We start from the raw sequence: 27,283 nt of genomic DNA, 5'->3' as shown, positions 1-27,283 counted from the left end.
ATTTTTAAATATACTTTTATTTTATTACTATTTTTAACAATTACTAACAATAATTTAATTAAATAAGATATTATATACACTTTTTTATTTGAAAAAAAGAAAAAAAAACGTCATTATCTCTCTCTTTCTGTTAGGGCTTTTTCTTCATTTTTCTAGCTCTCTTTCTTTCTCTTCTCTTAGGGCTTCTTCATTCTTTCCTTATTCCTTCATCTTTTTGTTTGTTTCAGACGAAATTCGTAGGTTTTAGGTGCACAATTGTAATGGAAGGTCAGAAATCTCCTAGAAGAAGCCTACGAATTCGAATTGTTGATTCAATCGGTGGTGGTGAAGTGAATGTCGGTCCTACTTTTAGTTTGCAAATTTTTGCAAATCAATCTCCAGAAGAAGTTGGTGGTGAGGTTAATCAAAATTTTCAAGCAATGCAGGTGAAGAAAAAGAGTGGTAGAAGTAAGAAAAAAATCACTGAGTTGAGTTCTAAATCTAAATCAAAAAGAAAACGAGTTGATGTTGCATCGACATCTAAGAAAGTTGTTGACAGTGATGATGATTTTGAGGATTTACCTCCTCAATTTCAGTCGAAGAAAGTTAGACCTATTGTTGCTCGGAAGAAAAATCCAAAAACTCAAAATCGATTCTGCAAAAATACGATTCTGTCGGAGAGTCTATATCCGATATGTCATTCTACCAACACATTATTTAACTGATAGCATTTTCAATTTATTTATGTGTATTTTTTTAGTTTGTTGTTGTTTCGAACTTGTGTGCTAGATGTTAAAGAAAAAATTTATGTATTTGATACTTTTATTAAACTTAAAGTAAAATAAATTACATACACACTAAAGTTGAATTAGAAGATAATTGGACACGAATGAAAAATGTAGCTATTGAAAAAGCATTCAGTAATCCATAGAACACAAAAATGAATTAAACTTGAACTAAAAATGAATTACATACACACTAAAGTTGAATTAGAAGAGAATTAGCTATTGAAAAAGCCTCCAGTATTCCAAGTGCTTTCATCTGGGAGGTAATTCAAGTGAAACTGATATGCAATCTAATTCAAACCTTCAAACAATTAAACATTCAACCATTCAAATCTTTAAGTTATCACAGATCTCTACTCAAAAATCACAATATTCTTCAATTGATTCAATCTGCATTCACCTAAATTTTGTCATTCTTCTGCAATAATCACCGAATACATATCACTTAATTCCAAAATTGGAGTATTAATATTGTAGAAAGTCGTGGTTGAGAAACTATGAAGGTAAGTATTACCCTAATTTTGGAGAAAATTATGGGTGAGAAGATTGAAGAAAATATTGGTGTAGCAAATTTAGAGAGAAATAGGGGAAGAGAAAATAGCAGGTGGATAAACAGGAAAGAAGACTCTCTCTCTTTCTAGCCATCGGCGATTGTGAGCACTACAAACGCTGGTGAAGACATGGCTAGAGCTCGAGAAAGAGGACGTAGAAATGAAAGAAGTAGAGGAAGACCTAAAAAAATACCGATTGCTAATTTTAGGAGCTCGATGGGAGTTCGAGTTCAACTATATGACACTGGAATTGGCATTCAAACCCCAGATCAAGATATGGATGCAGTAGAGAAAAGAGTTACACAAAACTCTTCAGGTATGGCTTCGAAGAGATTAAGCATGAGTAATATCTCCCAAACACCTTTATCAGTAATGCCGTCAAGTTCTAGATCTGAGATATGAGCTAATGGAGAACCAGTAGATCCAGCTATAGAAGTCACTAAATCTGACAAAAATATAGTAATAGTAGAGGGATGAACGTGGACTAGTCTCTTTACCAACAATTGAGCTGCAATAAATGGATTGTCGCTTGATTATATCCCTCCTCAAATACTGAATGGGAAACCAATAGTCCATCTGGACAAAGATGAGGTAAATTAGGAAGTCAAAAAATAAAGCACTGTCTTAATAGCTTATTTCATAGGAGATGTATCGGGATATAATTCTTTAACAAGACACATTACTCAGTTCTGGTCCAATGTTGCAACACCTCATCTCTATTACCATGAAGAAGGGTACTATGTGATTAGATTTTAGCCGATTGAAGATATGAATGAAATCTTCTACTCAGGACCTTATATCATTAATAATAGACCTATAATTCTTAAACTATGGACTATGGATTTCGACTTCAATAAGGAATTCTCTACAACAATTCCTCTCTGGGTGAAATTTCCAAAGCTTCCTATGTCTTGCTGGGGTAAAGGTTCACTGAGTAGAATAGCTAGTGTCATAGGAGTTTCAATATATGTTGATAAATATACTGCTAAACAAACAAGGATCACCTATGCTCGAATGTTGATTGAAGTGAATGTTACTCAACCACTGCCTGATAAGATTGCTGTTATGGACCCTCATGAGAAAATGTTTGAGCAGGAGGTTTTATATGATCGGAAACCTAAGTTCTGCCCTATGAGAAAATGTTTGAGCAGGAGGTTTTATATGATTGGAAACCTAAGTTCTGCCCTAAATGCTCAATGGTTGGACATGTATGTCCAAGCCAAAAAAATACAACAACAACCCTTCCAACTTAAGAAGAAGCAAGGCACTAGTAAAGTTGGACAAAAATAGAAACCTACAGGTGTGATCAGGGAACCTGCTCTAGAAATAAAAGAAACTTCAATACAGAAACAAGTGGAAGATAAGTCCTCCCAGGGTGTAAAAGGAAAAATAGTTCAGGTGGATACTAATTCAGAGAGAAGAATAGATGAAGTTCCTCAAAGCTCCAAAAGCAGAAATCAGAATGAAGAAGTGTATATAGCCCTGAATTTAACTTGACTGATTTCTCACTTTTGGGATCTTGGCCAAAAAAGAATACATGGGGAAATACTTTCAGAAGGCTCAATGAATATATTCAAGTACCTCCTGATAAAGGAGAACAACCACACAGTATCTAATGAATTGGCTCATATGGAATGTGAGAGGAATATATAAGAGGCATAAGCAGAAGGAACTAAAAATCTATTTAAGGAAGAAAGGTATTAAACTAGCTGTTTTAGTGGAAACTAGAGTCAAGATTCACAAAGCTCCTAAGACTATTGCAAATATCAATATTGGATGGCAATCTCTCAATAACTATCAATTTGCTGAGAATGGAAGGATATGGCTGATGTGGGATACAAACTATTATCAAGTGACTCATAGTAGAACTACTGCTCAATCAATCCATTGCATGATCAATAATACCACTGGAACTGTATCTTGTTTTGCTACTATTATATATGCTTTTAACACTAATGAGAAGAGAAAAGAACTCAGGACAGAATTAGCACAAATTGAACAAGGGATTGATAGACCTTGAATTATAGCTAGAGACTTTAATGTTGTGTTGTATCCAAATGATAGATTATATGGTGCCCTAGTATCCTCAGCTGAAACTCAAGACTCACCAAGTGTCTTCATGATTTACATCTCAATGAAATACCTTGGAAAAGAGATTATTATACTTAGTCAAATAAACAGATGTGTACTGATAGAATTTGCAGCAGAATTGACAGAATGTTTGACAATCCAGATTGGATAATGCATTGGAGTATGTGGTTACACACTATGAAGTACCCTATATCTCTAATCATTCTCCTATGCTAATCAAAATTGAGGACAACCAGTGAACAATCAAGACTCTATTCAAATTCTTCAATATTTGGGCAGATCATAACAAGTTCATGGAGAAAGTAATAGAAGTATGGCACAAACAACTAGCACCAGGAAAAATATCAAATATTTGGACAAAGTTGAGAGCCTTAAAGAAGATATTGAAAACTCTAAACAAGGAGGAATTCCAAAACATCTCTACTAGAATAACTGAAGCTAGACTTGAACTAATCCAAACAAAGGAGAAGATTAGCCAATAATGCACAGATGAACTTCTTAGCAAAGAAAGGCAAGCACTGATGAATATTGAGAAATGGAACCTTGTGGAAGAAAGTGCCTCAGACAAAAATTTAGAGGTAAATGGATAAAGCTTGGAGATAGCAATAACAAGTATTTTTCAGCAACGATCAAAGAGAGAACTAATAAGAAAATGATGCTAGGACTCACTTCACTCAATGGAACAAGCCTCAAAACACCAGAAGCTATTAATGAGGAAGTCACTCAGTTCTATAAGGCTCTCATGGGATCTAGCAGTACAGGATTACAGGCTGTTGATAAGAAGACTATGAGGAGAGGAACTACAATCACATATGAGCAAAGAGCTGAATTATGTAGGGATGTTACAGATGAAGAAATATGGAATGCATTAGCTTTTATTGGGGATGATAAATCACCTGGTGTAGATGGATACAATGCCTATTTTTATAAGAAGACTTGGAGCATCACCAAAGATGAGATACTGATAGCCATCAAAGAGTTCTTTATTTCTGAAAAACTCTATAGACCAGTCAATTGCACTATGGTCACTCTAATCTCAAAAATTGCTAGCTCAATAAATATTAAAGAGTATAGACCTATAGCTTGCTGCACCATTTTATACAAAATCATTGCTAAAGTGCTAGCTACCAGAATGCAGAAAATTATGGCGTACATTATCAGTGAATCACAATCAGATTTTATTCTAGGTAGAAAACTTGCAGGTAACATCATCCTAGCAAATAAGCTTGTTAAAGCTTACTCTAGGAAACACATCTCTCCAAGGTTTATGATCAAAATAGACCTGCAAAAGGCTTATGATTCTGTGAAATGGTCATTCTTGGAACAAATGCTAAAGAATCTCTGCTTTTCTAGGAAATTCATTGACTGGATCCTTTAATGTTTGCATACTGTGAACTATACAATTTTGGTTAATGGAGAACCCACTCTTCATTTTAATGCTGCAAGAGGACTTAGACAAGGAGACCCCATATTTTCTTATCTATTTTCTATATCTATGGAGTACTTGAGTAGATGCCTAGATGAAGTTAAAGACAATGGAAGATTCAAGTTTCATCCTAAATGTGCAAGATTGAGAATAAATCATATATGCTTTGCAGATGATTTACTCTTATTCTGCAGAGGGGATCAACAATCAATAGGGGCCATATATCAATATTTCCAAAAGTTCTCCCTAGCTTCTGGATTGCAAGGAAATATGAATAAGAGTTCCATTTATTTTGGTGGAGTCACTGATCAGATGAAGGACACCATACTGTAGCAGTTCCATTTTAGCTATGGGGAGTTCCCTTTCAACTATCTCAGTGTTCTTTTATCCATTAAAAAGTTACCTCTTATGCAATGGACACCTCTAGTGAATAAAATTGTAGCTCGACTTACCTCCTGGACTGTCAAGAAATTTTCCTATGCAGGAAGAATGCAATTAGTTCAATCAGTTCTCTTTGGAATCCAAACCTACTGGTCCCAACTATTCATTATACCTACAAAAGTCCTTAAGCTCATTGAGGCTTATTGTAGGAGCTTCATATGGTTAGGTACCAACACCATCACCAAGAGGGCTCTGATAGCATAGGAGAGGATGTGCTTATCCAAATCTGCTGGAGGAATGAGGCTTACCAACATACAACTGTGGAATCAAGCTGCTATTGCTAAGACCTGTTGGGATCTTACTTATAAAATTGATAAGTTATGGATTAGATGGATCCATTCTTATTATATAAAATCCCACACTGTCTTTAGTGTTCTTATACCTCAACAGGCTTCATGGATGGTTAGGAAGATACTTGCTGCTAGAGTGATATTAGAACAGATACATACTCAAAGAGACTCACCAACTATTGCTAACTTTTATGTGAACTTGCTGGGTAATAGACCAACAGTTCCCTAAAAAAGTATGATGTTTAACAACAATGCAAGACCAAAGGCTGTTGTTACAATGTGGATCATGTTGCAGAACAAACTCCCAACTACAGATAGATTAACCTCCTAGGGAATGGATGTCAACCAACAATGCAAACTCTGTCAACAAGATCTGAAGAATAGAGATCGTCTTTTTACTCAATGTGAATTTACTAGAGCTATTTGGAAGAGACTGCTTACCTGGATTAAATGGCCACTCTTTCAAGCTGATACATGGGATATACATTTGGAATGGACTCTGAAACAATCTGAAGGCAAGTCTCACAATGCGCAACTCTTCAAATTAATGTATGTCGAGTGCTCTTATGCAGTATGGATGGAAAGAAATCAGAGGACATTTGAAGAAAAAAGAAGAAACTATGAAGAGATAACTAAATAAATAGCATATATGTGCAGTTTGAGAGCTCCTTTGGTGATTGGTACTCGACTACAACAATTTCTCCTCTTCTGAAGTTAGTTGTATCTTTGAGTTCTTAGTTTGAGTTTTTTCTCTTGTTGGATAACAAGCTGTGATGTAGTTTGTTATGATTATGTAAATATCTCTTGGTGATTAATAAAAATTATTAGTTACCAAAAAAATAAATAGCGAGTGAGAGTTTTAGAAGAGTAAGGACCGTACTTAATTTAATTCAAATAATTTCCTATATATGGTTAAAATAATTATGTTGCTCTATGTGGTAAATATTTTTTGAATATTGTACATTTAGGTGATTTCCCCTAAAACAAACACTTCAAGTCCATACAGCTAGAATTTGTTTGGATAGACTTTTATTTTTTGATTTATAAATTAGAAGTTTAAAGTTTGAAATTTTAATTTAATAATTTTTGATTTTTGATTTTTTTATTTTTTCATTTATAAGCATACTTAAAATTATCTCTTTTTATTTCATCGAAAGATTATAAAAATGCTTAAACTATTTTGATTTTAAAACACTTAAAATAAATTAATTCAAATACACTCCAATCATTCGATCATTAATAATTTTTAGAGAGCACTTTCTCTTTAATAATTTGAATATGAATTGATTGAAGGGTAAATTCCTTAGATAATCACCCATGTTTGGGAATTTGCTCTATAATATTACTTTTGTTTCTTTTAGGATCACAATATCACCTAATTATTCTTATTTTCCTCAAAATATACTCCTTTCTCCTAATGAGATGACATGTTACATTATTTTATTTTTTTAACAATGCACAGATATTATAAAGTCCATAAGGACAAATATATTGATTCAAAATTCAGATATTTTATTTTTTTGTTTTATTTTAAATTTAAATTTTATGTTAATTCAAAAAAGTTTATCTTTATATTCAAGTTAGAGCATATTGATATAATTGGAAGAATATATAAAAATAGGTATTATAACTCTTACAGATGGAACCTATAGTTCAATTTCAATACGAATTATCATTTTTTGTAATTTCTTTAGTAAATTAATCTGCCACTAATTAGTTTGTGAATTTTATCTCCTTATATTCTTTACTTATAGTATTTATAATTAATTTTTTTAAAATATTGACAATTAAATAATAAATATTAGTAATTAATTTTAATTTAAAATTTGATTATCTTTTATAAAATTCAAGAATGGAGTAAATGCTAAAAGAAGTTGCTTATAGAGACATTAAACAAGTTCAATTTTATTGTTAATTTTTTTTTAAAAATAAAATAAAACAATGCGACATAACATTCCATTAGGAGAGAGGGATATATTTTGAGGAAAATAGAAATAGTTGGATGATATTGTGGTCCTAAAAAAACATAAATGATATTATGAGAAAAATTTCCAGACTTATATTATGAGATAAATTTCCAAACATGAGTGACTATCTAAAGAATTTACTCATTGATTGCTAAAAAATCATCACCAATTTAATTAACATCAAAAATGTTTTAACAAAGAATTTAAAATATTCAAAGAATTATAAAAAATTAAAAGAACTTTAGGATGAAAATTCAGTTAAGAAGAATTTTAGCGAGTAGAATTTAAAGAATAAGTAAAGATGTGATTGTAGACTTATATTCCCACGAGATCCTTCTGTCACTACTTATAAGGATGGTCATTTGAGATACAATTGTGTTCAAGAAGTGAGAGCAACTGAGCAAGTGAGCTGCTCAAGCAAAATTGTAGGCAGGGTGGGCATTTGATATTTGGTTCAGGATTTCTAAATTTCGAGTTTGATAATTCGGTAAATGGAGTTAAAAATTAATATCAAATATTGAAATTTTAAATTTTGATTCGGTAATTCAATAATCGATAAATCAAACTTCGGTTCGGTACGGTATTCGGTAATATCGTATTGAAATTATAGCCGATTGTATTACAAAGTTAATACTATTGCTCCAATTATAATAGAAGAACAACAAGTACGAAGACATCAAGAAAAACAAATTGACACAATTAAAAGACATGTGTTTGGGTTGTTTATGTTTTGTCTTTCAACTTTTTTTTTGAACTTGTACTAATAAGTAATGGACATATTGATATATAACATTAATTTAGTAAATAATTCGATATTCAAGAAATACCGAATATCAAATGGCACTAATATCTCATACCAAATCCAAATCTAAATACTGTAATTTTAAAATTTTACTCCTAAATATTATACCAATATCAAATTACGAAATATCAAATTATCAAAAAATTTAATTCGATTAGATAATTCAATTTTCGATATTTTATGCTCAAACCCTAATTACAGGCACGAAGAAAGAGTGCGAGAGCAAAAAAATTAAAAAGTTATTTGAGTGTGTGTGAAAGAAAAAGTTGATTGTGAAATATTATAAGATCGAAGGTGATCTTTAATTTGCAATAATAAATTCATATAATGAACAATCAAGTATGATCAATATTTAACACTACCCGTACAAGTTACAACTGATTACGTAAGGAGTGAAATTTAAAAGTCTCAAACTTATATAATATAGCATGATATGAAAGATTAATTCTACACAAATATAATTCTTTTAATTGAATATTATCACAAAAGAAGATTATTATAGAGATGTCCAATTATTTTTAAAATTTAAAGGATCTTAAATAATTATCGCATAAAAAGACCTTTCGAAAAATACATATAAACTTCATTTACTATTTGTAAACAAGTGAGTTTAGCCGATGTAAGAAAAAAAATATTTTGATATTTGTTTCCAGAAATAATCGTGTGTCATCGACTTTTGATAAAGTTTCGATCATAAAAATAAAAAAATGAAAATAATTGTTACACACTTAAAAAAACTTTCTATTAAGAGTCAGAACTATAATTTTTTGGACCAACTTATCTATACCTTAATTAATTTTATAAGATATTAATTAATTTCCACCAATATGTGTTTTGGATAATCATGTCCATTAAAACTTGAATAGACAGAAAAAAGAATACTTTTTGATCCTCATGAAATTTAAATTTGAGACCTTATGATTCTCAATCACTTTTTTAATTACTTGAGCACACCCTTAAGAGCTAGATATATATATTTGAAAAGTTAAATTCAAATTTAATACTACAATTTGTACCAAATCAGTTTTTGATCTTATAAGTTCATTAAGACAGTCAACAAGTTATATTGAGATTATACTATCTAAATTATTATATAGTATATATTTTTTGTTCTAATTTATTATAATATATTTTTTAATTTATTTTTTTTAAAAATATTTTTTTTCTATGATAAAAAATATCTTTAACTTTAAAACTTCTTTAAATGCATGTTTATCATTTTAGTATTTTAACCTAAGATCAGAAATCTCAACAATTTTTATCCACATTGAGCGGTGACAAATTAATACCATAATTGTGATTGTGGTACAAATAATTCAAAAACTGACTAACCTCAAATTCAAGAATTGGTAAAACTAAAATAAAATAATTTCATATTTATTCTAAATTGTTTTTTTTTTGGTCTATTTATTCTAAATTGTTACTCACGAACCAAAAGGACCCAAAAAAATCCTTCAATATTTAATTGATTTTGACAAAAAGGTAGAAGTATTTAGAGAAAAAAGTACCCCAAAAATCACAAGTTAAAGTGGATATACAATTACTTAATTATTTTTAGTGAAAAATATTTATGAAATACTTGTCGGATGATAATTGATTTTGAAAAAAAAGTTATTTGTACAGGTAAAGTACATACTATGTCTAAAATAAATCAATCATTTAGGCCGATTTGAAAAGTCACATTGATAATTGAATTTAATATAATTATATGTAATTATATTGTCTGATATTATTTGATCAGCAAATAATTGCGTGTAATTGACAGGGGTAATTACACTTTTCAATTTTCAGGAAAAACTATGAATTGCTAGTAATTATATAGTTTAATAACAAGCTAGTTATTTTTTAATTTCTACTTTTTATTTTTTGCTTTAATTTATTTTTCTTATTATTTTAAATTTTCTTTATTTTTTTCCATTTTATTATTTTATAAAAATAAAATTTTTATTTTATATTATTTTTATTTTATTTCCTTTTCATTCTCAACCTTTACTCCATGTGATTACATGTAATTTTTTGTATTATTTATTTATTTATTCCATGTTTATTTTTTCATTAGCATAATTTTGTTAGTATTCTAATTTTTAAATTAAAATAAATTCTTTGTTGAATAAGAATACATATTTATGTTTTTCTTTTCATTTAAATCATATTTATGTACATTATGTTGAAATTTGATATAAGAGTATTATGTTAAATTTTTTGTTTGAATTTACAACTTATGTTATATTTTCAGTTTCATTTGTTTTAGTTGTATTGTCTTAATATTTTACATTGCAAGCAATTTATTTTTTAGTCAGACGTGATAGATTATCTTTTTGTCAAATATTTTAATAATATTATGACATTATATTTATAATATTAAATTTTTTGTCAAACAAGCATTTCATGATGTTCATAGAAATCTTGTAATTTTAGTTTTTATGATTGATTTAATTAAAATATATTAATTTAAGAAATATAAATTAATTTTTTATAATATTAGTTAAGAACATATGTTTATTAATTAATACATTTTAAAAAGATAATATATATCTTAAATATTTAATGTAATGTCATTTATAAAGGTCCTTATTTGTCTAATATAGTTTTTTTAATTTTAGAAAATTAACTATAACATTATGATTACATTTGTGCAACAAAATAGTACACTTGTAATTACACTATGACAAACAAACAAGTCATCGTAATTACTAGGCTAGTAATTACATCAATTTCAATTATCATGTGACTTTTCAAATAGACCGTTAATTTTAAACACCGGGATCGTTTGATAAAATGCATTAGAAAAATAATATATATATATATATATATATATATTAGTTGGGTATTACTAGTACCTTGTTTAATGTATTTATCAAATTTATACATAATTAATACATTAAAAAATTATATATTAGTAATACAAAAAGTTTTAATGCATACATTAGTATGGTTAAAGACATTATTGTCCTTCAAAATATTTTTTCACATTTTTTTCATCATATTTGTGGAGGATATTTTTATAAATAATTAATTCTTTTTAGAAATTATGCATTGCATATTATTTTAATACACCAAATTAAATACTACTAAATAAGAAATAAATTCAATATAACTAATATTATTTTATTATATTCTAATTTTGTCAAAAAGGAAAATAAAAATAGAAAGCATAGTAGTAGTATCAAATATCAGCGACTCTCAATTCAAATGATATTGACAGCAAACCATGGAAGGGGGGTATTTAAGTCGAATACTGTCGGTATCTAACCATGGTTAAATTTCAACCATCTACTCTGGTTAATGCGTCGGTACTACGGAGCACTCGTGAGTTCCAAAAAAAAAAAAAAAAAAATTTAAAAAGAGGATCGTCGGTGAAGTTCTGAATTAATGACGTATCTCAAAAACAAAACAAAATAAATAAATAAACAAATTATATTTTGGTACAAAAAGGAAAAAGGAGTTATAAATAGATATATACAAATACTATATTTTAGCCGAGGGAGAAAGATTGGTATATAAGCAAGTGAATGCTTCTTCAACAAAGTGAAGAGAAAGAGAAGAGAGAGATTGTTAGAGAGAGAAAGTAAAAGAGGAAAGGAAAGAGAGAGAAGTGCGGCCAATGGGAGACTCGAGTGACTCCGTTTCGGTGGATATGGAAACATTCTCCGTCGCCGGAAAGGTTCATTTTTCAGTCACATTTTCCGTCACCGACACACTAGCATTTTCGTAATCATTTTCTAAGCATACGCTAATTAACTGTATTAGAAATGGTAGTGTTTCCTGATTAATTTTCACCTAACTTTAGAGCTGTGAAGGGAGGTTGATTAAGCAACATTTTTTATTTTTGAATTTTTTCTTTAGCGTGTGGATAGAACAAATGCTTTTTCACTTTTTTCTTTTTCAATAATTTGTTGTTGCAATTTGGAAGTCATGGTGTTTTTACGTTAATGTGGCTGGATACGTTGTACTGTAATTTCAGTAGGATACTTCCTTATTAGGAATTTGCGTTGCTATAAAAGTTTCGTTTTCCTTTGTAGATGAGGAAATTGCTTTTCTGGAAGCAACTTGATTACTGGATTGGTTTTGAGTTGTAGGCTTTTTAAAGTTTTCTCCTGTCAAATATTTGGGTGTTTTATCTCAAAGTTATTCATCATTCAAATGAGCAACCCTTTTCACATGATATTAGGAATCTTTCCATCTCAGTTTTAAAGAAGCAAACCTAGCAAATGGTTCATGATAATTTGTTCCCATTATAAATGAATTGACAGTCGAACTTTCGTTTTGGATTTCATCATTATCGTCCTTGTTATTCTGAGAAAAAAATAAAATTAATTAACTAAAAGGTACAGTAAAGCATTTTCCTTAAAATCATGTGAAAAGAGTTGCTCATATAAAGCTAGGTTGTGTGCTTCACTTTGCTTAAATAGCTCTTTAGTGTAGGTGTCAAGGCTTGTGCCTGATCACCCATGGGCTATGTCTACTAGAAAATAGATGTTGATAAACTGGTTCTTAATTGCAGAAAAAAACCTTATAGATGAGTTTTTAGTTATTAGGAATAAGAAATTTAAATTTTGTATGAAACAACTAGGTCCACAAAACATAAAACTACATCTTTTCATCTAAATAAGAAGTTCATTATAGTTTTTCTTAACTTTATTGATATAATTTTTACTTCATATATTCTGCTTAATTATAGTTATGCAATTCTTTTGTTCAAACAGTTTCTTTTGGACAGACATTTTTAGTTGCATTATATATATATATATATATATATATATATATATATATATGTATATATTGTATTTAGTTCTTCTTAATTAGTTCTTTTCTTCGTTAAAACCAACACTCTAATATCGCTATGCACTTTAAGCCCCAACAAACTTTGCCACTTCTATATGATTTTTACTGCTTTTCATCTTCTTAAGTTTTACACCATTGGGGATAGTGCAAATCAAGGCATCATTGGGTATTTGGTAGCTAGTTTATATTGATCATGCTATATGTGTCCGAATCTTTTTTTCTGATATATGCGGTTTGATATAGTAGTTTATTGTGTTCTTTTTTTCCTACTTTCCAAGTATGCATTTTTATACCTAGTTTAGATGGTTTGTGTGTTTGTTTTCCTATCCTTTTGAAATTTGCATATCACACTCCAGTTTTAAATAAAAGTTGCAAAAATGGGACCTCCTGTTAACCGTATTAACTTTACACGACTTTTTTTCAGACTCTTTTAGGCTCAAAATATATTTTCATTTATAAATTGCTTTGAACGGTTTGAAAAACATCAAGTGTCTCCAAAATATTCTCCTTGCCTCTACTATGCACACAAGTTTAGGTCATCTTTTAGTGCAAGCAATTAGTTTTCTCTGTTTCAATATTTACAAATATACTTCTTTTTATTATTTTAATCCTCTAATATGCACACAAGAATGCATCTATAAATGAGAACTGATCTTGAATCCCTCAAAACACTTTATCTTTGGTTCAAAGATTTATGTGGTTACTGGAAGCTCCCTGTTTCACTTGCTGGTATAAGTTGGAATATTACGTGTGTGTGTGTGTATATATTGAGAAGTGTTAAAGCGAAAAGCTGATGCCAGAAATGCACATTTTAAAAAAAAGTAAGACAAAATTGCACAACCTCTAGTTATCAAAAAAATGGCACAACCTTCGTTAACTAGGTACAATTTTGCCTAAAACAAGTAAGTTGTCGAAACCAAATGTTGAAAAATTGTACAACCTTTACACTAGGTATTTCTGCCTAAAACAAGTATAGATGGCCAAGTCAAATGTTGGAAATGTAAAGGAACGAGAAAAAGAAAAGAGTGTAAATTGGACCTATCAAAATTAATGAATGTAGAAAGAATGGAATTACTTTTAGAACTCGGAAGCTTTGTAGTTTATAGCTTCACTTGATGATATCTAGGTATATTATCGTGGTTTTCCTTGTCAAACTTATCACGTTTTTACTAATTTTTCCCCTCAGGAGCACCTTGTAAAAACTGGCAGTGGTTATGTCTCTGTTGCTGTTTTTGGGGACCAGGACAAGCCGGCTCTTATCACGTATCCCGATTTAGCTTTAAATTGTAAGTAAAACCAGTTTATTTTGTCATCTGTTACAGTTCAATTGCTTAAGTCAGTTTATTTTGCCATCTATTACAGACATGATTATGTATGTTCTTTCTCAATAAGAAGTATATCCTAAATGAATCTAAATTGATTTGGTCTGGGCTTTATTTTTCTCTGCAAGTTTAAATAGGTCTGACAGTTTCCCAGTTTTGCCCAGTTTTGGTGAAAACAATTGGGATATTTGAATCGTGGTCTATCTATTGAGATTTCAACATCTCAACTTTTTAGTGGCTTCTAGGGTATTTGATACTTTTGTGGTTCTTTTACCATCTAATACTAAATTTTCTTTCTGTCTTATATCTATGTCATTGAACAGATGTGTCCTGTTTCCAAGGAGTATTCTTTTGTCCAGAAGCATTTTCGTTGCTGCTCCATAACTTCTGTATTTACCATATAAGTCCTCCTGGTCATGAGGTTTGTGACTTGAAATCACATTAATTGCATCACAGTAGCACGTGAATTGTTTGGTTAATGCTTCTATTCACAATGTTGCTTACCCTGTATATCTGTCAAGAGTTTTTGCAGTTGGGAGCTGCTGTCATGAGTCTTGATGATCCTGTCTTATCGGTTGATGATTTAGCAGACCAGATTGCCGAGGTTCTTGATTACTTCAGGTATATGTAAAGAGCTTGCTTTTTTGGCATCTGCTTTACTGTTATAACCTTATAATACGCTGCCTCTCCGGCATAGGCATTTTGCAACACTGTCAGTTCTGCAATTCTATATCTCGTGCTTGTGCTGTTCAATCAAGCGGTCGGCAGAATGCTTATGCACGTCACTTTACTTCAATATGACATTAGGAGCTGTCGTGTGTTTTGCAGAATCTTCCTGTTAAGCTTAGATTGTTTTAATGAGAAGTTGAAACTGATTTTACCCCCATCTTCCCTCTTCAGGCTTGGTAAAGTAATGTGTATGGGTGTAACAGCTGGAGCATATATTCTTACCTTGTTTGCTGTAAGTGTTTACATTTATTTCTGTTTGGCTGATTTTTTAAAATTTTCCTGATATGGTCATTTGATGACGAGAGTTTAACGTTTTTTTCCCCTCTAGATTAAATACACACAAAGGGTTATGGGTTTGATACTCGTTTCCCCCTTGTGCAAAGCACCCTCTTGGACAGAATGGTTGTGTAATAAGGTGCATTTTCAATGTTTTCTCCTATAGTTCAAGATACGTGAGGATGAATTTGTAAATTAGGATTCTTGCTCCTCTAAATGACCTGAAATTATGGTGTCTTGCATCATATGGTGCAATATGGCAGGTGATGACAAATCTGCTCTACTTTTGTGGCATGTGTAGTTTGGTGAAGGAATTACTTCTGTTGCGGTACTTTAGCAAGGTTCTTTTCTGCTCTTTTCCACCAGTTATATACTCATTTCCTTATAATTAGTGGAGAGTTCAACTGGATGCTTAATGATGTGGCAGGAAGTCCGCGGCAGTGTTGAAGTTCCAGAATCAGATGTAGTTCAAGCATGCCGAAGAGTTAGTGTTTAGTTTCTTAATGTCCTGTATTTCCTGTATGATGCTTTGCAATAAAGAAGCTTGCATGTGACATTACCTGGTCGACAATGTTAGTCATTTGTCTGATTCCACAAAAAATATGATTTTTGTTGCAGTTGCTAGGTGAGCGACAAAGTCCAAATGTATTGCGGTTGCTTGAAGCTATCAATGAGTAAGTCCTTTAGCAAAAAAATATTTTTCAAGGGGATCTCTGCTTTTCTCTTCTCATTTCTTCTTGTTTGTTGCGGGAGCAATAGTTTTCACCTTTAGTAGATGGGTTGGGTGGTTCTCCCTCTCTCAACAGAGCTTATCTAAGAGGATGTTCTGTTTTCCTGCTCACAGCTCAGTATAGCATTAGGTTTCTACTATAGTGGCTGTATAGAATTTTAGAACAACCACAGATATGATAACCTATTAAAAATGAAGAAGTCATTCTACCAAGTCTAGCTTCCTGTGGAGCATGCTAGTCTATTGTCAGATAGTAAAATTTCCTTTCTGTCTAGAGAATTGGAGTTTGACGAGGAGATTTTTCCTTCCATGCCATGGACCTACTTCCCTGGTCAGTTCCTTATTTAGGTATTCTTTTTTGGGCTGATGACTGAGAAATAGGTTTGGAGCCAACCCTTAGGACTATAACCCTAGCCTTCGGAACTAGGGGATAATGGCTCGCCTCTCTATCCTTCTCCACTTAAATGCCTAACTTAGTTTGATGTTTTGACACATAGATTGAGTAAACTTCTTCTATTTGTCTGACAGGAGACCAGACATAACACAAGGCTTGCGGAAACTACAATGTCGGTCTTTAATATTTGTTGGAGAGAACTCTCCTTTTCATTCTGAGGCTCTCCATATGACATCGAAGCTAGATAGAAGGTTCAGCGCGCTAGTTGAGGTTTGTGCGAAACTGGTTTCCCCTTTGTCATGCTAGTGAAGGATTATTAGGTAATAAAATATATTGGTGTTTTATTCAGGTTCAAGCATGTGGTTCAATGGTGACTGAAGAGCAGCCAGATGCAATGTTGATCCCACTGGAATACTTTCTAATGGGATTTGGGTTTTATCGGCCGTCTCAGTGCAATGTGAGTCCAAGAAGCCCCTTAAGTCCAACCAGCATCTCTCCAGAGCTTTTCTCGCCAGAAAGTATGGGGTTGAAGTTAAAACCAATTAAAACCAGATTTTCTGGAGAAGTATGAGTCAAATTCAGGAGGATGGGCTCAACGTTATTCAAGTTTTTGTAAAATTTGTAAGCATTCATTGAAAATCCACTTTGATTAAGACAGTTAGGAATGTGAAGTTATAGGAGGAAGGTTGTAGATAAGAGAGTTGGAAAATAGAAAGTGGAAGAAAAACAACAGGAAAGAAAGGTTTTTTCTTTTTTCTTTTTTTCTTTTTCTTTGTAATGGCAATTGTGAGAAGTTTCGAATCCATCTGTACATCCTGCACAATAATAGTAATTTATGTTGATGAAAGGAATAAGAATAATAAAAAGCCAGGTGCCAGCCTTTTCTTTCTCCGTAATCAGATTTGCTCTTTGTTTGTTTTTCTTCTTTTTGGTAACATTATGATGACTGCTGTCCCTATTCGTGAAAAGAAAATTCCCATAATAATTTAAAGCTTTTAAGAGTTAAAACTGAGCAAATATTAAAGTAACGTCTTTGATAAAGGCGAAATTTGATTAATAGGAGTAGTAAAACTTTAATGATTTAAAGGGACTCGTTTTACAAGATACACATCTTCACAGTCCACTCCATACTTACGGGAGAATCAATTTTTTAGTTGACTACAAAAATCATCCATCTTGTAATGCTCGGGCATATGATTACAAAAGTCATCCATTTTGTAAGGAGATTGTTTAAGTAGCATAGAGACAAAAAGAGAGATTTATATGATGTTCATTAACCTAGAAAAAACATATAATAGAGTACCAAGGGAGGTCCTTTGGAGATGTATGGAGTCTAGAGGTATCCCTATGTCTTACATTAGGTATATTAAAGACATATACGATTGAGCTAAGATCCTGATTAGGACAATGGGTGATGACTCATAACACTTTTCGATCATGACAGAGTTGCACTAAGGATCAACCCTTAGTATATTTCTATTTGCCTTAGTGATAGACGACTTAAGGGAAGGTGTCATGGTGTATGTTATTCGCAAATGACACAGTATTCATTGAGGAGATGTGCATTGGAGTGAATGATAGGCTGGAAGTATGGAGAAGGACCCTAAAGTCTAAAGATTTCAGGTTAAGCATAACTAAAATAGAGTACTTGCCGTGCAAGTTCAGTGATGTAAAGTAGGAGTCTAGGGGACAAAGGTGGAAGTGAAAATTGAGCAACAAGTCATATCCATGATAGGAAGTTTCAGGTATCTTGAATCCATAATCCAAGGAGATAGAGAGATTGATGATGATGTCATACATCGTATTCGAGTGAGGTGGGTGGAATGGAAGACCGCATCTTATGTACTGTGCGATAAGAACGTGTTGCCAAGGCTTAACAATATGTTCTATAGAATGGTGGTTCAACCAATATTATGTATGGAACAGAGTTGGCAAGTCAAAAACATTCACATTCAAAAGATGAAGGTAGCAGGGATAAGGATGCTCAAATGGATGTGTGGAAACACTCCTCGAGCTATGATTAGCAACGAAGTTATACATGCAAGATGAGAGTAACATCAATGTTGGACTAAATGAGAGAAATGAGACTGAGATAGTTCAAACATGTGAAAAAGATGTACGAGGATGCACCAGTTAGAATGTGCAAGGGGTTGGTTGTAGAGAAGTTAGGAGATGTAGAGGTCGATCGAAGAAAAAAAGATGTGTGGTGATTAGACAGGGCATGACACAACTTCAACTGACTAAGGACATGAAGACCTTAGATAAAAAAGAATGAAGGTCGAGTAGTAGGGTACAAGGTTAGTAGGTACGTAGCTGAGTGTTGTGGTATTCTATTTGGGAGAGGGAGTGGTCTGCCTCCGTCCTCTCCTCTTGTCCTTTTAGTAGTATTATTTGGTTATCACATGGTTTCTTATTCTTTGATATGTATTGCTATCTATTGCCACATTTGTTTTCTCTTTTCTTATTAAAAATAACCCTCTGAATCTCTTTAACATTTGGACCCTTGTCATTATGATACAAATTCACACAAAGCGACAAAATGAATTTGATCGATATTTTTCTATGGCTACTGATGGTATGTTAAACACAACAACTGTGATCATCAATGTATTTGTAGATATGAAATCTATCCAAAATTCATACTTCTCGCCTGCAGCATCCACACACAAATTTGAGACACATATTTCACCTTTAAGTATTTGGTATAACTCTTCACTGTAGCAAAATCAAAAGACTTGTTTGCCGCCACTTCGGTTAATAAAAATTGCAGCTCACTCTTGCTAATAAATATTTGATTTATGTAGAAATTAGTTCCATCGGAGAAAGAATGGTTAGGTTGTGACCTCTACTCCCACTCTCCCTACATTTCTTCAAATATTTGGGTCTTCCGCATCGACTGGCTGATCTTCCACATCCATTGGATGCTCATAGATATTCATTGAATTATAACCCAAGCTCTTATTTGAATGATCATCAAAGATTTTCTTTGGATGATCTCCCAAGCTCTCATTTTCCATAAAATCATTGCCGTTATTTAATGAATTCGTTGGTTTAATTGGAGGCCTCGCAATGACATTTATCCTCAATATAGGCCTAAATCAATCACCATCAACATCCAACATGTACAAGGCCATATTCCTGTCATTATTTATGAATGTGGGATGTTATTTTTCCCTCTCATTTATTTGATAGCTAATTACCAAGTCGCTTAGCTTGCAGGCTAATTCATTGGCCTCAATTATGCTTGCAATCATATAGTCATATGAACCATTACGATGCAACGCAATGAGAACTATCATCTTACTAAAAGATTTCCAATTCCAGCTTTTGGGAGTCTCCTCCCATACTCCCATATAATCACCACTAGAAACAACAAATTCAACTACTACCATTATAGACTATACTGATAGATACTAGACTAAGGTATCATTGTTTAACGGGTCGAGAATTGGTATAAAATCCATATAAAAAGTGAATGAATATGACGAGGTTCAAATTGAGATCCCAGAATAGAGGATAGGCATATATACTGTTTTTAAACTACTAAAACATATCTATTAACGAGTTGTAGAACGAATTAGAAAAGTGATTTTGAAGGGTTCTCAAGCTTTAAAAATGGTGGAAAAACTCTTTTTTGAAGATATTTTAAAAGAAAATGGGGGTAAAAATGGAAGCAATACTTGTGTCTAAATGTCCAAAAGTTTTCAAAGTGGCTATTTTTCCAACTCTCCCAACAAACATGTCCAATTTAATGTAAATCCACTTGTGTGTCCACAGTTTCATTTCTCCTTCGATTTTGGCTTGTCGATGAGCTTCCACTTGTAAATTCGATATCTATCCCATTTTAGTAATACTATGTTACTTTGAATTATGAGTGATGTCGTGTACTATGGCGTGCATATGGAGATTGAATTCCTTTTTTTTGTCTATAATTGTGTAGATTGTAGAACTACTTGAAAATTACAAGCTTTTTTTTTATGAAAGAAACAAAACTATAATGATAATGTGTATGGTGATGTTTGATAGTAGGTGGCAGAAAAGGATTGAAGGTGGTATGGTGGTGGATTTACTGATAGTGCTAAAGAGAAATGAATAGATCATGGTGGCGGCGATGATGATATGATTTTCCAGTGAGATGAGAGATGTATGGGAGCTAGTTTAGTGATAAATAAATATAATTATTGGAGAATTTTAGTGGTTAATTAATGAAAAATATGACAAAAGAAAACTCAATGTATATATATAGAAAGAAAAGAAAAACCAAACAAAAAAAATATAATTTCAGACATGCATGACACTAATATAGTGATTATATTGTAGGAGAATGTTAGATGCCCACATATTGTGAGAGTGATGTAATATATTTAAAGGTACTTGGTATTAAATTCACCTTTAATATAAACATGAGTATAATAAATTTGTAGATTAGTTTGAGTGCGAAGTTGACTTTTCAAAACAACTTGAGAATGTATTTTTTCTAATTTAAATAGCTATAAGGTAATATAAAATCTCCATAGTAGCATCTTGAAAACAAAAATGACGAAATTTGCAGAGAAAATTCTATTCGCATTGGGAGCCCAATCACTGATACATACATGTATATATACAACTTGATTAGCTGTGCTCTAACAACTCCCATGCCACATAGCTAACAACCTAACTATCTCATCTAACTAACTAACTAACAATGATTAATTAGTAATCTACTAACTGATTAACTAACTTTATCAACCTATTCCAATACTCCCCCTCAAGAAGGATGTACTGAAGAGATTTAATACTCCAAGCTTTCTTAGCGAAAAATCATGTTGTGTTCGTCTTAAAGCCTTGGTAAGCAAATCAGCTTGTTTCTCTTTAGTGTTGATTAAGATGGTTTTAATAAGGCCCTTCTGAATCTTTTCTCTAATGAAGTGGCAATTGACCTCAATATGTTTGGTATGCTTATGAAAAATAGAGGTCGACCTATAAGGTGTACTGAGGCACCCCAAGATCCTATTACTCAACCAACTCCTACTTTGGAAAATGAATTTAGAGGTGCTGTCACTATGCTCACCCAAATGATAGCTGTCTAGAGGGGTAACCAGAGTTCACCAGCTTCCAACTCTAGCTCTCAAAATTCGTCATCTTCTGTGAGGATCTGAGACTTCTTGAGGATGAACCCACAAGTCTTCACAATTTTTAAGGTTGAGGAGGATACCCCTTAGATTTTCATTGATAAGATCTGGAAGATACTGAAGGAAATGCATGCCACTAAAATTGAAGGGGTTGAATTGGCTTCTTATCAGCTCAAGGATGTGGCAAACGTATCGTACAACTAGTGGGAGGAAGGTAGAGGTGAGGATGTTGAATTAACTATTTAGGATGAGTTTGTGGGATCATTCCTTGATCACTTCTTTCCTAGAGAATTGAGGGAAGAGAAAGTTGTAGAATTCATGAATTTGAAGCAAGAGGGATTGACAGTGAAGGAGTACAACCTTAAATTTATCCAGCTATCTAGATATGCTCCGAAGATCGTCTCAGATATGTGGTCTAAGATGAGGAAGTTTGCCTTCGAATTGGAAAGACAAGTGAAAAAGGAGTGCAAAGAATCATTGCTGATTTCTCACATGGATATTTCCACATTAATGGTGTATTCTCAGTATGTAGAGGATGATTAGAGGAAAAACATGGAAGAGAATTTGTCATGACCCAACCCCGTAGGCTGTGACTGGGGTCTAACCTGGACCCCCATATATATAACTATCAGATGTACCAATCGATATAAGAACTATACATAAGAACCCCGGTGGGTCATAACATTTCTATGTACATGTAGGCACTTTCATTTGTATCTTATCATGAAAGGGCATGCAAGCTGACAAGGCTGCCATAACATCTTAACATTTTCCATTCACCATGTGGACATAACTGAACAGACCTTTAAGAATATTAACAGTAACATATGACGGGACAGGCCCCCTCCGTACCCCTGAATAAACAAATGTATATATTAGAAGATCAGCACCAAAAGTTGGGCTCTAGAACAGTGGAACACCTATGACATAGCTGAGTGAAAACCTTAAGTTGGCGGATCCCTGAAATAAATATCTGTACCTGCGAGCATAAAATGCAGCCTCCTAGAGGAAAGGGGGTCAGTATGATATATGTACTGAGTATATAAAGCATAACTTAACATAAATGAGCTAACAACTGAAGTAGGAATGCATGAAACAAATATAACAGTTAACAAATTTCTCTACCTGTATCTTATGACATGAGGGCATGTATATCTTCCTTACATACCATACCTGACCCGCTGTGGGACTTGGTGCTATAAGTGTATCACTATATTTTCACATGCATGCCTACAGACTGTATTCGATCTTTTAGTGAGGGACTCGGTGAAGCTGTCATTTCATCGTGTATCATGCTCGGCCCTTCATGGGATGGGGTGAATAATCATTTCATCATATATCATGCCCGACCCTTCATGGGATATAATGAATCAATATTTCATCATTTATCATACCCGTCCCTTCATAGGACGCGGTGAATAATCATTTCATCATATATCATGCTCGGCCCTTCATGGGATGTGGTGAATCAGCATTTTATCATTTATCATTCCCGACCCTTCATGGAATGCAGTGAATAATCATTTTATCATATATCATACCCGACCCTTTATAGGATGCGGTAAATCAGCATTTCATTATTTATCATGCCCGATCCTTCATGGGACGCTGTGAATAATCATTTTATCATATATCATGCCCGACCCTTCATGGGATGCGGTGAATAAGCATTTCATCATTTATCATGCCCATCCCTTTATGGGATGCGATGAATAATGTATTAGCAGTATGCGCGAGCGGAGTAGTGAATAACCATATACAAATAAATTCATCATTTAAGGCTCAATGAAATGGTCAAATAAACCGTCACTTGAAAACCAGGGTAGGAATCATCTCCAGTACCCTCTAGATGCCATTAGGGACTATGTCAACTGGAGCCCCAACTTCAAGTCATATGTTACTATAGTATGAACCATCTTATAGAAGTTCAAGTATTGGCTATCTTAGAGCCTTTTAAATAGAGGACCTTTTTCATACCAATCACTATTCAATCGTATAGAAGACTTGAGGAATAGGAGCTTAACTCCTTTAAGAGTCTTAACAATTATAAGTGAACCAGAAACATGTATCAAGAAAGTGCCCAACAGCTTATGGAACCGAGGACATTTGTTATTGTAGGGTCCTTAGGAATAAAAGCTTATGAATAGAGTTACCCCAAGCTTCATAGACATATCGTTTGTAACCTATATCTAAGACATGCCAAAAAAGAAAAGGGATGGGCTTTACATACATTTGAAATATGCCAAACCAAGGGAGACATAGGCCTTATATACTTACTACTTTTCTTCATACAGAAGACTTAAGAGGCAATATCTCACCTATTGTAGGAGTTCTAACATCAAGAACTAGGTCAGAAGAATTAATCATTCTCAAAGATTTATGAATGGAATTATCCTCAAAGCATATATTACATTCCACTTATAGCTAAGACATGCCCAAAAGAAGAGAAGGATAGCTTCACATACCTCGTATCGATTGCTTTTAACCCAGCTTGTCTCATCGTCCTCTGAACCTATTTAATGTCACGACCCAACCCCGTGGGCCACGACTGGGGTCCGACCTGAACCCCCGTATACCTATCTGTCTACTATAGTCAAATTGGACTATGTATAACGTGATACTACTCACAAAAACCTCAATGGGTTAAAACTTTTTCATGTTTATATAGCCTCCTAGATATAGGAACAAAACACATGAACCCAGTGGGTGAAAAAATATTCATACATGTCTGGCCTTTTTCATTTGCATCATGTCATGAAAGGGAAAGCCAGCCGACAAGGCTGCCACAACATAATAGCTTTTACACATATCGCATAGGCATAACTGAAATAAACTCCTAAACAACCCATACACATATGTCTACAGACCTCTAAGAATATGAAAGACAATATATGGCGGGACAGGGCCCCCGCCGTACCTCTGCATAAACAAATATATACATCGCAGGACCAATACCCAAAAGCTAGGCTCCAAAACAATGGAGCACTTCCAATATAGCTGAGCGGAAATCCTAAGCTGGCGGATCTCCGAAATGAACATCTATACCTACAGGCATGAAATGCAGCCCCCCAGAGAAAGGGGGGTCAGTACGATACATATACTGAGTATATAAGCATACATAACTGAGATAACAACTGAAACAGGGATGCAGGAAACCAAGTATAGCATTTAATAGGATACTGTATCTGCATCTCATAAAATAAAGTCATGTATACCCTTATCACGTACCGTATTTGGCCCGCTCGGGGACTCGGTGTTACAAACACATCATCTATCATGATAGGCATATGCATATTATTAGCACTGTGGTTCGTACAGCCCGATTCATGTATACAGCAAGCACCTGTCGAGGAACGACGGCCCGATCCATATATCACATGATAATGTCGAGGTACGATGGCCCGATCTATATATTACATGATGATGCCGAGGTACGACGGCCCGATCCGTATAATGCATAATAATGCCGAGGTACGAATGCCCAATTCGTATAATGCATAATTTGTCGTGGAACGTACGACCCAATCCTTACATAGCAAAATGTGTCGAGGTACGTCCGGCCCGATCCATATATATATCATAATGCATATACGTGCACGTAAAACTCTATAACATATCAAACATCCCTTAGATATCATCATAAAGCATGTTCAAGAGCCCCTAGGTATAGGATCTTACACATCCCAACACTATTCAACCTATTGGAGGCTCAAGGGTCGTAGTTCAACTACTTCAAGGCCCTTGTCATTCAAAAGTGGGTACAAGTCATGAGTTACATCCAGAATCTATAAATGGGGCTATATCCAAATCCATGTCCTATAGAACCTTTAGTCTAGTCTTTCTCGAAGCAGGAAAAGACAAGCTTTATATGCACCACTTCCTATCACATGGAAGACTTGAAAAGTAATGACTCAACTTGTTACAAGAGTTTTAATCAGTAGGAAGTGAACAAGAGTCTTAACTCACCCTCAGAGTTTTAAGAGTGGAATAACTTCAAACTTCATATACACAATACTTACATCTAAGTCATGCCGAAAGAGAGGAAGAATAACTTTACATACACGACTTCTCAGCATATAGAAGACTTGAGGAATGGAAGCTTAAGTACTTTAAGAGTCTTAACATTCAACAGTGAACACGAATTATGAATCATGAATCATGTTCAGAGCTCACGAATAGAGTTACCCAAGCTTCATACACATATCACTTGTCACTTAGATCTATGACATGCCCAAAAGAAAGAACAGATAGGCTTACATACTTATACCAAAACATGCCAAAAGAAGGAATAGCTTTACATACCTTTTACAGACTTCTCTTAATCACGTTCTCGTCGTCGTCCTCCAAACCTATTTAACATGGAATCAATACGAATATCAACCACCTTAGACTTTTCCAGCATCTTATATTACCTACGAGTATTCACAACATTCATTTCCTTCCCGACTAGTTCCTTAACTAGTTAAGGCGTTAGCGGAAATCGGGCAGCACCTCCCCTATAATATGCCCTATCCGAATTTGTGCGTTAAATACTTTTCTTTTGAGCCGAAGGACTTTCGAAAACAACATCTTTACCCCGTAAAAATAGGAATAAGATCTGTTTACATCCCACCCTTCCAAGACCCCACATATTATTGTTGTGATATTATTAATAGTGAGTTTTCTGGTGGATTTATCAATGATAAAAGGATCTCAAAATTTAAATAAGATAGAATATTTTAATAAATGAGTAGAGATGAAAATAAGATCCAAGTATAAATATATCTAACATGAGGCTTTGCTTTTGTAAGTTAAAAAATTCTGAAGATTATGAGGAAATTTGAAATTCTAAACATTGTTCAAGTGCAAAAATGGGACTCTTATGATTTGTATAACGTAAATCGTAATGAAAGATTCTTGTTGCTCATCAATTTAATTGGGAGGGTCGAAAATGATTGATGTAGAAATGTAATAAAGGGGTCCAAAACAAAAATAATAAATGGAGCCTATCAGTCTTTCCAAAAGCAATTAGGAAATGGATTTAAAAATTATATACTGTAAAATTTCCCCCTAAATTTATATAGTTTAACTTATTATAAGATATTAGTTATCGTTTTTATTGGATTGTCAATTGTTACTTATAACAGAGATTTACTTACAATTATAAAATAATATTTTTAATTATATGAGTTTTTTTAGTTTTAATACATAAATGCTTTACTCTTCCCAAATTCACCCTATAGAAATAAATCAAAGCAATATTACTTTAAAATAATGAAGGTTCTTAGAAATATTGATTGAAAATTTTATCTTTCATTAAAAGACTCTATAATAGATAAAACTATCATTTACTATATTTTAGTGTTTAAAATTTTAAAATCAAATAAAAAATTTCTTATTAAATCTATCATTATTCGAAATATGTATGAATTCTTAATATTTAATACTTTAAAGTGCATTAAAATTTTATTTTATACAGACTGTTTTTCACTCAATTAGAATTCATCATTATTTTTCTTAAGAGGACATATGAAATATCATCCTTTTAATACCATATAAATATATACAATCCAATGGAAATTGTTTCTTCTTCAAGTCTACGTATTGTCACGGACTTAAACT

The 27,283-nt window shown here is 32.9% G+C and overlaps 1 protein-coding gene across 2 annotated transcripts; it reads left to right on the top strand.

Moving 5' to 3' along the window:
• Positions 1-11,797: 11,797 nt before the first annotated feature.
• LOC129889252 (protein NDL2-like) lies at positions 11,798-17,464 on the top strand. 2 transcript variants are annotated; one of them, XM_055964481.1, is made up of 11 exons: positions 11,798-11,996; positions 14,304-14,403; positions 14,763-14,860; positions 14,963-15,060; positions 15,340-15,400; positions 15,497-15,583; positions 15,708-15,785; positions 15,872-15,928; positions 16,063-16,118; positions 16,703-16,838; positions 16,918-17,464. In XM_055964481.1, exons 1-11 carry the CDS (start codon positions 11,937-11,939, stop codon positions 17,137-17,139), a joined length of 1,053 nt encoding a protein of 350 aa, XP_055820456.1. In that variant the 5' UTR covers positions 11,798-11,936; the 3' UTR covers positions 17,140-17,464. The 2 variants fall into 2 exon arrangements, with proteins under 2 accessions (XP_055820456.1, XP_055820458.1); XM_055964483.1 differs by having other exon boundaries at positions 11,799-11,996; positions 14,972-15,060.
• Positions 17,465-27,283: the final 9,819 nt, after the last annotated feature.

This window comes from Solanum dulcamara, chromosome 5 (genome assembly GCF_947179165.1).
Source record: "Solanum dulcamara chromosome 5, daSolDulc1.2, whole genome shotgun sequence".
Taxonomy (NCBI): Eukaryota; Viridiplantae; Streptophyta; class Magnoliopsida; order Solanales; family Solanaceae; genus Solanum; species Solanum dulcamara.
This window is presented reverse-complemented; position numbering and strand designations above follow the sequence as displayed.